The 13,154-nt window shown below is 35.9% G+C and overlaps 1 protein-coding gene across 3 annotated transcripts; it reads left to right on the top strand.

Moving 5' to 3' along the window:
• Positions 1 to 2,075: 2,075 nt before the first annotated feature.
• On the top strand, positions 2,076 to 8,699 carry LOC109193687 (probable ADP-ribosylation factor GTPase-activating protein AGD15). Of its 3 annotated transcripts, none has more exons than XR_002056316.1 (9): positions 2,076 to 2,358; positions 4,176 to 4,234; positions 4,375 to 4,465; positions 4,960 to 5,014; positions 6,220 to 6,310; positions 6,425 to 6,611; positions 6,805 to 6,991; positions 7,323 to 7,418; positions 8,491 to 8,699. XR_002056316.1 is itself a non-coding variant. In XM_019344540.1 (8 exons), exons 1-8 carry the CDS (start codon positions 2,308 to 2,310, stop codon positions 8,520 to 8,522), a joined length of 753 nt encoding a protein of 250 aa, XP_019200085.1. In that variant the 5' UTR covers positions 2,076 to 2,307; the 3' UTR covers positions 8,523 to 8,699. The 3 variants fall into 3 exon arrangements, 1 of the variants encoding a protein (XP_019200085.1); XR_002056315.1 differs by having other exon boundaries at positions 2,077 to 2,358; positions 7,306 to 7,418; XM_019344540.1 differs by lacking the exon at positions 7,323 to 7,418.
• Positions 8,700 to 13,154: the final 4,455 nt, after the last annotated feature.

The raw sequence follows: 13,154 nt of genomic DNA, 5'->3' as shown, positions 1-13,154 counted from the left end.
ATCCTTGTTTATTAATCACGAGAATGGTTCGTAGACTAGGATACCTACGTGCATTCCTGCTTGTTTCCTTGATTACTTGTTCTCCGTAATCCCTTAGGTTGTTAAAGCATCTAGATGATAATGCTCCCTAGCTTGAGTCATATTTCTTTATTTTGTGTTTATCTTTGTGTATATGTGTTAGTCTTATCATTTCTTTAAACTTGTAGTTTGCTTAGCTTCTTGTTGATTTCCTTATGCTAGTGCCTAGTTTATTGTGATTGCATATTGCGTATCATATCCCCCAATTCCCTGAGGACGACATTACACACCCGAGCTCACATCTTATTTTTGCTACAATTAGTAGGCTAGGCTAAGGGAGAACCAAGGCACCTAATACTAAGCTGCATAGGACTTAGTCTCTCAATCCCTACGCCGGGTGAGGCATTTTATCGTCTCCTCCCCGAACTATCGGAGATTGTAAGGGTAAGACTAAGGACAAGGGCAATATCTTGCTCCTTTCCCACTCTCACACTCCTCTCTCATTAGGATCCTACAATGGAAAGAATATCTATATGCACACCTCTACAACATAGACATACAAGCCATTCAAACATCAAATCTCATCATTCATCCATTCAAAGCATAAAAGCACAATCTAAATCCAATATCAATCCAAATCCTAGATGTCTAGCAATTCATCATCATCAAAGAATCACAAACACAAATTAGATATGAAATATGAACAAGGAGAAGAAATGTTACCCAAGTCATCAATCTGTAGTGTTGTAATACATGAAGCAATGAATTCTAGAGAAGAAAATGAAATCTAATCTAGAATATGAAATGGAAATCTAACCTAAACCCTAATCTAATCTAAGAGAGCTAAAATGAAAGTGTAAAATGATGGAAAAAGTCTGCCCTCGAAATAATCCCCTTACAAGCCTTTAAATAGGCTGAAAATTTGGAATTTCCGCGCTGTTCGCACAACTAACTTCACAACGCGCGTTGTGATTTTCGTTGTACTTTCTGTTTCCCAACAACGCACTTCACAACGCGTGTGCATAGGAATTTTCCCTTCTTGTCTTCTGCAAAGTTGTAATCCTTGAAGTTTTCGAACTATAGCCACTTGAATCACCCAATTTCGACACTCCTAGCTCAAAATATGATCATTCTACCGAACTGTCACCGGAATGTCCTGAAAATGACAATGTTTTGCTATTTTCTACAAAGGCAAACATAATTAGTCCTTAATCCTAAGTTCTATCGAATATTCGAATTAAGCTATTTAAGCATGAATTAGGCTTAAAGGACTCCAAATATAGCACAATATGCCTCCTAAATACCCTATAAAACATAGTATCTTTGGCACTTATCAGTTTTATATATATATATATATATATATATATATATATATATATATATATATATATATATACACATACATACATGCATACATATTGATGGTCATTATTTCATGACTTTTCCAGTTTATTTCCTATATATAGGATCATATATTTCATTTGTAATATATAACATGATGTACATATTGAAATTATCATTACAAAATTTTCTCCATTCTCTCCATATTCTCTATATTGTTCTATTATTTCACAATAACAACAAATTACTTAAATTCATAATATTTATTTTAACTAGTAATATTAGTGAACTTATAAATCAATTTTTTTTAAGTTTTAGCTACATTCCAATGCAAAAAATAGGTCAGCGATTAATTAATACAAAATGATATAAATAATATATAACGAATATGTTGTTCAATAATTTGAAAATTTAAAATGTATGGCTAATATTAACATAATAATTTGCATTCAAAAAAATTAACATAATAATTTGTTAATAATGGTTAAAATTGTCACTTTACACATAATTAAAAAAAAAAATTTGTATACGGTGAGTTTATGGATTGAGTCTACCAGTATAATTAATGGAGTCATTTTTCCATTAATAAATCATACACAGAGTACAACGTTTAATGCATAAAGTATTATCAACAAAATCAATAAATTTGAAAGCCCCGCGCAATACTCATTCAGGCGTTCGGGCATTATAAATTACACCCGCCATTTTAGGACATCTTCCATGGCTTCCGCCATTGAATCGGTCATTGATTCTTAGAGCCACCCAGCATTCTTCGATTTTTATCGCATAGAGTTTTTTGATCCAGAGAGAGAGAGAGGGAGAGAGAGAGAGAGAGAAAGAGGACGAAGAGAAAAAGAGACCAATCCCCAACTTTCTCTCTCTCTCTCTCTCTTTCTTTCCTTCTCAATTTCTTATCGATTTTCTATTGTTTTCGAAGAAGCTCTAATCATGAACGAGAAGGCTACCGTTTCCAGGGAACTAGATGCTGAACACACAAAGGTACGAAGCCTTCCTCTTTTTTTTTTTTTTTTTTTTTTTTTTTTTTTTGTTTTGTTTTGTTTTGTTTTGTTTTTTTTTTTGGGATTAATTTTATTGCAATTCTTTATTCATTGCCAGCGAAATCAAGCTAGAAAATTTTTTATTGTAGACGGAGATTGTCAAAATTTTGATTATAGAGTGTAAGTTGGGTCTAATTAGTAGGAGAAACTAGTAGTATGTAATTGGGTCTAATTACCAAAAAGAAATGATAGTTTAGTTTAGATGGGAATTTGTAGTTAGCTTGTAAAATTCTTATTATTGACGAAAATTATGAAAATTGTTATTCTCAAAGTAGATAGTTGAAAATATTAGTTGATAATCAGGGGTAACCACCCGAGAATATACTTATTTGGTTTATTGGAATCTATACGGTGTTAAAGCATTTCAAGAGATTTAGCCATGGTATTGCTTTATGATGATATAAGAGTAATTTGAGATCCTTAATGGAAGAACACACGAGAAAAGGAAGGGATGGCATACTAATGCCAATATTCATAAAGATTTTCCAAAGTTCTGTGGCATTGACTGTCATGAATCACTTTTTTTGAGAAGAACAAAGAAGCTTGGCTGTAGAAATCTTTGAGATAAAATCAATTCAATCCTGAATTTAGATCATTTAATTCATCAATCTTTAGTATTCACTAGGCTGGTCTAGATATCTTTGAATTTGAGATGACAAACTGGCCACTATCAGGCTTTCACCCTGGTTTTGTATAGAATTACTGTTTCTTACTGAAAAACTTTAGCAAATGAGTCTAACTGCGTAACACAGGCATGGTTCGGGTGGTGGCGTGGCTTGGGGATTTGGGCTAGTTGATAAAATTAACATGAGAAGCTGATCAAGTATCTACACTTGAGAAAGTTTTTTGTGATCTCTACTGAAGTTTGCAGGCTTAGACAACAAACCCCGTTGCATCAATGAACTACAAGTTGTACTATATACATGCTTTTTGTTAGTCATGTTTTTCACCCAAAAGAGAAGAAGAAAATAGTCAACTGTCAAGCTTTTCCTGATTTGTACTCTTGAAGAGTTGAATGCCAAAGCTTACTATCACTTCAGAGTAAATTTAAGTGTCATGCTAGCTTCAGAATGGAATGCAGAATACAGAATTATAGACTATACAGCAACCTTGAGGTATCTCCACCAAGGACATTGACCTAGGCTTTGTCCACTAAGTTGCAGGAGATTACTAAATGCTTTAAGGAATCTACCCTTTCAAGTGTATCTCAAAATTATAAACTGAATGTAAAATTTCCTGTAAGAACTGTAAATTATATTTTTATATCAAAGATGGACAAGAATCAAACGGTGCAATACTTGTGGAGAAGATCTTGCCACTTTATTTTGTCAGATTGCTACGAAGTAACTACTTACTCTTTCCTCACAGTTTCCATTTCCCCTTTCTTTTCATCTCCTTTAGTCCCCTTAAAATCCAAATCAAATTAAGTAGAGCACTATCATAGAGTGACAGATACCAATGTATATGATCACTATCTTTATAAAATTTTTCTGATTGTAAAAAAGGGTGCAGCTTCAGTGAATACCAGCATATAAAACTTAAGAAGATTGCTGAAGTATTTGCTGAAGAAGAAATGTTCAATGCAGGAAATCTACGCATGTTTAATCTTTTCTGAAGAAGAATTGGCAACTGCAGGAAATATACACATGTTTAATCTCTCTGTTACAAATGAAGGATACCTTTTATTACTTTTTCTTTGGACATTGTAAATGATGTTCAATCAGTCATTTCTAATGGTCCCAAAAACTGCTTTTGCAGATACTAGAGGAACTTCTCACGCTTCCAGAAAATATGGAATGTGCTGATTGTCGGGACAGGTACAATTTCAAACAACACTTTCAACTGTGATGCATGATCTGTGATGCCACAAGCATAAGTTACAGTTTTTTTTTTTGCATTTATGTTTTATCTTTTATTTGTGATGTTATTTTGTCCTAATACATGCATATGATACCAGGTCCCCAAAATGGGCAAGCATCAACCTTGGAATATTCATATGCATGCAATGCTCGGGAATTCACCGGAGTCTTGGAGTACATATTTCAAAGGTTACCTTCTTTCCCTTTTTACTTCATTATGTTATTTTCAAAGTGTTGGCAGATTCCTTAATTTTTTTTTTAATGGGTGTGTTGGTGGATTCCAATTTGTATTTGGAAGAACATTTGCTCTAACTTTTTGAAGATTTTGCAGGTTGCTAAATCTGTGCATATAATTTGGTTAGATTTTTCAAATAGAAATGATCTTTTTCTAAAAATTTATTTTAATTGAAGAACTATCAACTTTTGAAATATGAATTGGTTTTAAATTTACAAGTTCTTTTCAATTAAGTTGTAAGATTGATCCTTTTAGATGGTGATGCCTACTTACCTGTAATTTGTATGCTTCTTACATTCAACATGTGTAGTGGCTATAAACAATGTACTTGTCACAAAATATAATAAAATAAGTACTAGGCAATGAAAAATGCTCATACTTTCTAATGCTTATTCTAGATGATTATGACTTGTTTATCAATTTTTGTTTTTTTTTTTCCATGTAATAGGTGAGGTCTACAACTCTAGATACATGGCTGCCTGATCAGATTGCATTCGTGCAATGTATCTCTCAACTCTCTTTTTCTCTCTCTCTTTTCTCTTGTTGTGTGCTTAGTTTCCCACTTGCATGTGCTCTCAAATATCAGAAATATGGGTGTTAAAGTTGCTTACTGAATAGGAAGCATTTTGTTGAGTGTGCTTGTGATTTCAGTTTGGTGCAATTTGGATCAACTGACCTCACTGGAAACTTAACAAACCTTTTTATGTCATATAATAAAATTACGCTGTATAAATTACTTGGTAGAGTAAATTACTATTCAGACCCTCACAGTCGCACTAATTTTTGGTTTAGTCCCATATGGAGATTCTTTATCAGTATCCTCTCTCATTGATCGCTCATCCTCAATTTAGTCCCTTAAGGAAGCAGTTCTAAAATTCATGCACCATATATTTACATTCTCAATTTTGGCCTCATATGATAAATTTTGTCTCTCTATTTAGTATTTAGAGTATCTTTTTTCAACCCATAGTTTGTGTTCCCTTTCAATAATTAACTATGTAAACCTTGACGATTAATAAAGAGCAATGTATACCTTCACTAGATGTTAGTAGTAACACATAACAAATTCTGGTCAATTTTTGGGCCATCTAAATAGCATGTGTTTATAACATGATGTTTTTTGGGCAGTTAAGTGAAAAATATGCTTCCACTCTGGAATCTGTACTTTCAAAAAATCAGTAACTAACAAATTCTGTTAGAAGGTGCACTCTTTCCATAAAATACTTGAGAGTAACTTCAGAGCACATTGGTTGCTAATGGAATTTGTTATGTGTTACTACTAATGAAAATATAGGTTGCTCTTTGTTAACAATCAAAGTATAGGTTGTCAAGTGATAAAGAATTGAGATATAGGTTGCTTTAAAAAAATTACTCATCGATTTATTTGGTTTTATCCAAATTAAGTTTGCTAATACTAAATAAACATAAGGATATCTTTGATAAAATTTTACTAGGGAGGTGTATAATTCTTTTTTTTTTTTTTAAGGACATTTAGAATCAGTTGAATTGTGAGGAACTATATTGGAAAAATATTTCTTTAAGGGATTAACTTGAGAATAAGTGATCCATGAGGGATTGGAACAAGTCCTTTGTTCCAGTAAGTGCAAAGGAAGTGTTTAATTTACTGCCATTTTTTTACACATTATGCTTGTGTGTGTACATTGGCATTGATGAATTATTAACTTTTAGTTCATGCCTTATTGTCTAGCTATGGGGAATGAGAAGGCAAATAGTTATTGGGAAGCATTGCTACCACCAGACAGTGATAGAAGTGATATTGAAAAATTCATACGAGCCAAGTAATCTATGAGTCAAACTTAACGCCTTCGATACATAAGTGTTTTGGCAAATGAAATTGTTTATGTTTTGTTTTGCTTTTTTCATTTTCATGATGAAACCTATTTTAATGCCAGGTACGAGGAAAAAAAATGGGTTTCTGAAGATGTTCAACTAATTAATATGATTAGTGAAAGACATTCAGACTGTGACAAACCAATAGAAGGTGGAGCTAGAATTCCAAGGAAAGCAAGAAAGTATTCTTTGGAGGAGGACATTTTTGACACAAAAATGTCTCAAGTTGCTTCAACAAGACCTCGCTGGGTATTTTCCATATAATTTTTTAAAATTCACTAATTGTCCTAGGTAACTGTGGGCACTATAGGGAATGAAAATGTCTTTTAGATATTATGAATGTAAATATTCCTCCTGCCTAAATATTTGATAAATTTATTTTTAGACTCCTAGAGTCATGATAACAAGCATAACATCACATATTATTATATACATTTGACAGGGTTCTGTAGACATGAGTAACATGACGGATAAATTAATTGTTGAATCTCCTCCAAGTGATGTCAGTGTTGAACAGCAACCATCAAAAGTGAGTGACACTGCAACGGATCTCTTCAGTTTGCTTTATGCCCCAGAGGTTAAGCAAGATCGTGTTGTAGTACCTCCATCCCGCTGGGCTACATTTGAGTGTAAGAACACTGTTTCCTTCAAAAATAAATTCTTGAATTACTTATGTAGGATGAGCAAAGATAAAATGCATGTGAACAGAACTGTGACAAAATTTCTTTGAAGAGGTGTTCGGAGATATTCAATTTATTTCATAGAAGCATATCCGCAAAATCATTTTTTTTTTTCTTGTGGTATATTTAATTAAATCTTTTAAAGTTCCAATATGCCAGCATGCTTGAAATGAATACTGAATTCAGCACTAAGAAAAATTCAAGAAATTTGCTTCTAGCAACATGATACACCAGATTAATAAATCAAAGGATTTTGGGTGCAGGAGATAATGCCTCAAAGGAGGAACTTATGGAGCTAAACTCCGAATGCTCTTGGATTATAATAGAACTTATGGTCAAAATAGTGAAAACTGTTAGAGCTGCATCTTCTTAACAGGTTTGCTTATTAGTGTAATTTGTTTCTCTTCCCAGGACTAATTAACCAAGCATTGCATGAAACTTCTTTTGGACAATAAATGTGTTAAACCTTCCATGATAATGTTGTGATGTTTCTTCCATAATTCGCCATGCCTATGTTCCTTGCATTGAATTTAACTGTTAAAAATATATATTATATTCTCTAACAGATGAAATTGCTTTTGATATCAAGGATCAAAGTAATACATTCATTTATTATGTCTTTGTGGGGGTGAAGATGATTTTTATATTTCTATTCCCTGAGCACTGATTTGTAGAAAGCATTTAGCCTATTTCTGCCACAACCAAATTCACAAATTTATGGTTCAACTTATAAAGCACACTCCATCTATATATTGTTAATAGGAGCCAACTTTGGGAAACCCCACAACCCTTTCGAGTGTGAGTAAATTCCGCCTTGTGACCCTAGCCGGCAAAGGACAAGGAAGTAAACCAGTATAGGTTACCCATAGCTGATCGGTCCAAACAAAGGGGGCAAGGATTCGAACTCATGACCTTGTAGTTACAAGCGTGGATCTCTTGCCATCTTGGCTAGGGTTACTCCCGAGTATACTATATTATTTTGTAAGTTGGATGGAGATATATCAGTAACAAATATACACATCTGGCAGCTCAGTAGTAAGTAGTGCAATTATTTAGTCTGTGGGTAATGAGTTAATATCTCCAATGGTCCTTCGAGTATTAGCGATTTACCAGCTGTGGTCATCCGAGTTTTAAATGACCTCCAATGGTCCTCCATGTTTTAAAAAATAATCACTCGTGGTCCTTTTAAGACGTTTCGTGGTCATTTTAAACTCGGTTTTTTTAAAGAATTAGGACCACAGGTGGTTATTTTTTAAAACATGAAGGACTATTGGAGGTCATTTAAAACTCGGATGACCACAGTTGGTAAATCGCTAATACTCGGAAGACCATTGGAGGTATTAACTCTGTGGATAATGCATAATGGACACATACATTATGTTATTCAGTATGTTCCATGATAGTTTATGTGTAACTTATAATTTTGCCTCCTGGTCTTGTTCTTCCAGGTACTAAATGCTCCACCATTGTTTCCACCTAGCTTCACTACTTATGATGAGATTGACATTTGTGAAGCAAATACAGATCAACATATGTATTGACTCAGCTGTCCATAAAATAATTGTACATATGTACATTTTCATTTCCACCTTTTAGTCTCTGAAGATTAGCTTGTGATAGCAGAATTAACGCTATGATAATACTTGCTATGTTCTTCATCAATTATTTTTGATGGTTTTATTGGGACCGGATCCACCACAAACCGGGTATGGAAATACAGAACGGGGGTAGGGCGCTAGGCCCAGAACAACGCGTACAAAAGCCCGAGGTACAGGCCCAGAATGGCGGTCCAAATACCAATAACAAGGCCCACAGGATGGGCTATAACTGACTATGCTACTGATAGGAATCGAACCCAGGTGACTGGATTGAGAGTATGAGATCAAGACCACTAGACCAGGGTGTCTGTCGTGTCTGTGTTCCCCTAGCCAGAGATCCAGGGCCCCTATTTATAGCAAGCCCCCCTCCTCCTCTAGCGTCCACGTGTCCCATGCAATTCATCCCCACTTCCCCATTTATCGCTACGCAAGCGGGCACGTTCGCCATACTTCTAAAACTCCCGCGCATACCACCCGGTCCACCATGCTCGGTGCACCCACCCAGCACCCCCCCCCGGGAAGGGGGGGGGTGCCGTTAACAATCTGGGGGGCGCACTGCCCCCGCTGGCCGCGCCTCGGCCTGAGGTGGCCGGCGGGACCCGGCGCCGGCCAGTCGCCGGCCGGCCAACGGCCGGTCATGGCCGGTGATGGAGGCTGCCAGCCGCAAATATAGGAACTAATATATGTTGTTGCGCCTTGGTACACAAGAGTTGACGTGGGCTGGTGGTATGGCGCGCGCCAGGTGTGCTTGAGGGTGCGGGTTCGAACCCTGCTGACAGCGTAGCGCCTTGGTAGCCTTTTACCCATGGCCATGGCCAGTGGCCTTCACTGGCCACGGTGGTGGGGCGCCGCCGGGACGACAGGAGGCGCATCGCCTCCGGGAGTCCGGCCGGCCACCACGCCGGTCAATCGCCGGCCGCCGCCGGCGGTTTCTCCCCTAAAACCCCTTCTCTCTCTTCCTTTGTGCCTTTTTGGGTCACCATGTCCCCTTAGCCCAATAAGACTTGGGCCAACCTCTTTCCTTCACCACCCCAACATGGGTCCATACCTTCCAATAAAATGGACCCCCGGGTCCCATATCCCCATCACAAGTCCCGCAGTTCTTTTAGGTATCTTGATGCCTAAAGGAAGTAGAATTCGGTACAACCATCTCCTTTCTTTCCCAAACTCAACCTCTAGTCCCCAAGCTTTCATGATATCCCCATCAATTTTATTCATTGTATAAAATACAGAAAATTCAGTTGTGCCTGCATTTTCTTTCTTTCCTCAGTCCTTTCTTGCTAAATCTTCTCTGATCTGAACACAATTATACAAAAGTGAAGCCTTTTAAATCTCTCACTCTCTTTCTTCCCCAAGTATTTCTTAGCCTAAGTTGATAAGATCAGTTTTTGACTTTCTGTACTTGACTACTAGCCTGCTGAAAGTTCCATTACCTTTGGTTTTCTTTTTATTGATTATTTATTTATTTATTTATTTATAGAGCTGGTTACGTGACAGTTCATAACTGAACCAACTTAGAAATCAGCTTAGGCTCAAATCGAGATTGTTCGGAGATGTATTCGAGAGGCTGCATGTTGTTACCATTACCAACCCTGTCAAAAATCCTTCTCCGTCGTTGCCTGTTTCTACCACTACCAACAATATCTTTGAGTGTGGGTTTACTCCTACCACCTCCTTTTGGCTCCTTGTCTGCAGCACACTAAATAACGCATACTAATTTCACCGGCACGATCTCGTTTAACAGTACTTTGCCTGATGTCAAATCCACCGACTCGTCCGGCTAGTGATTTAAAACAACGCCCAACTACGGGCAATATTTCGACAACCACATAGGACTTCTAGTATTGTATACGCGTCGTAGGTAACCCCGTCGTGCATCCCCTTACATCCCGGTGCCCAAATCCCCATCATTAAACCCTGTAGTACTTACACGGTAACGTTGTTAGTCAACACGTATAGAGTTAGGGGGGAGGGGGGTGGAAGCCAACCACATGAGGATTCTGCAAAATAGATATATCTACACATGGAATGGGTGCATTTCAAAACCCTAGTCCCAAAGACACAAAATTCTCAGGCCCAAGTAGCTATTCCATGATTATATACAGGAAATACTATAGGGGGTCCACTATATTTATCAACTGTCTCAATTCATGCAAAAGTCGACTTAGATCACAAGACGAAGATTATCCAATACACATCCTCGAATAATGGATGCAGATTTCTATCACTTCTAGTTAAATTATATCTTAGTTTAACAAAAATTAGTACTTCTCATAATTCCACCCCCAGTAATATAATTAACCAGCCCCCTCCTGTTTTTCACATTGCTCACATGCCTAATCCACAACCAATTCATTTTTCATTTTCAACAACCTGCATCATCATTTTCATTTCAACTCAACAGCTTGCATTTTCCATCCTTCAAACATTCATCATTCACCGTTATTCACCCTTATCAACATAGCCCCCATTCAAGATTAACAAGATGGACACCGCCACCTCAAAGCAGGCCGGTCCTATCATTTTATAGGCCCAAGGCGTAGCAAAAAAAATGGGCCCTATATATATATATATGTATATATATATATATATATATATATATATATATATATATATATATATATATATATATAACTAAAATTTAAATTAAATAAGAGAAAAAAATATTAATGTCAAATAACTTGAAATAAGATGACATGGACCGTTAAACGGATAGAGAAAGACTCGGACTATCTCGTAGTTTACACAAAAAATAACTTGAAATAAGATTCACAAGTTTTGAACAATTATACATACACATGAAAACAATTCTAAATGCCTTCTTAAATCCAAAATAATCAATACTGGCATTAATGCTTTAATAAATAAAGAATTATAGTTTAAAAAACGAATAAATAATTTAAAACCAAATGAGCTCATAGAGTATCACATTATTATTATAATAAATAATAAAGTAATTTTTAATAAAAATTTATGAAACAAAATTTACAAATAAGAGCATAGCATAAAATCTTAATTATTGGAAGCAATAAATCAAAAAACTCCAAACGTGATAATGTAAGACTTTCCCTAATAATATATATTATATATTATATATTAGGGCCTTGGTGCAAGTTGATTAGGCTTATTAAGTGGTGTGGTTGGACTTAATAACTAGTAGTTGTTAGTCAACCAAACTCTGTGCCTAATATAATCCTGTATTGATGGGATACAGGATGGTTGTTGTTAGCACATTCAGTTACGGTACTCAGACCGCTCAGTAGATACCAATACACCATCTAGGGTTCTGAGTCAAAGGCAAAACATGGCTGACGGTCTACCGTCCAGAGGCAACACAACAGGAACATCAACTATGGCTGGAGATCAACACGGCTACGCTTCCGCTATCATACGAGGTTAGGTTTCTCGTATACTATGGTACATATAGTTAGACTATTGTATATCTAACATTTGGTATCAGAGCCTTTATCAATCTCTGTCTGGTCGATTATTTTTGCCTAAAAACAATATTAATTTTTCATATACATCAAGATTTTGTATATGATTTTTGGACTGCTGAAAATTATTTTATTAAGCAATTATAATTTCGGTTTTTTTATAATCTCAAAATTTTTCTGCCGGGAAACAACTACGAGAATCACCGGTATTTGGACTCCGGACTACGTGCGAGATGAACGACGGCCACTGGTTCATGGGCTACAAAGGAATATTGACGGATTCTCCAGTGTGTGAGCCTTGCTGATGGGAGGAGAATCGCCGGATTTTGTCGCCGGTTACGGTCTCCATTTTTTACGGTAACAACGACGGCGTGACTTGGAGTCACCGGCGGCGGGCGGCGACGGGCAGCGTACGTGGACAACGGTGGAGGATGGTGCTCCGTGCTGCAGGCTGTCGCCGGCGCTGGTCGTTGTTTGTCAAGCTTTGTCCGGCGTTGGCATGCGGCATTCCAGGAAGACACAAAGGTCTGTATCGTAAGCCGTACGCAAATTCCATATTCAAATGCAATATATTTATTTTTTTTTTTACCATATTCATTTGCTTTAGTTAATATATTACATATTAATTAGGATACATGGTAATTATTTAGTCTCAAATTACCATATTAATATTATCTTAATTAATATTTAATTTGTTTTGGCAAATGGTAAAAATATGATAATTGCTTGTTTTTGGATGATGCCTTATAGTTTCCTTAATTTTGACATTGAATTTCTTATTAAATTATTATTCACTTTTTGGCAAATATTAAGTTTTAAATTTGCTATTTGAATTTTAATTTAATATTGAGGTTTACATTTAATTGCCTAAAGTATTGCAATTTATTTAGGATATATGGGTTAATAATATATTAATATGTAAATCCAATTAAGGATGCTACGTATATTTATAATTATTTCATTATTATAATTATACATTCATAATAGCATGCATTAAAGTTGGATTTAGCATATTATTAACTCATAAATTTATTATTAAATATCATTCAATTTTTAGATCCTTAGGCCAATTTTAGA

This window comes from Ipomoea nil, unplaced genomic scaffold, assembly GCF_001879475.1.
Source record: "Ipomoea nil cultivar Tokyo-kokei standard unplaced genomic scaffold, Asagao_1.1 scaffold1900, whole genome shotgun sequence".
Lineage (NCBI taxonomy): Eukaryota > Viridiplantae > Streptophyta > Magnoliopsida > Solanales > Convolvulaceae > Ipomoea > Ipomoea nil.
This window is presented reverse-complemented; position numbering and strand designations above follow the sequence as displayed.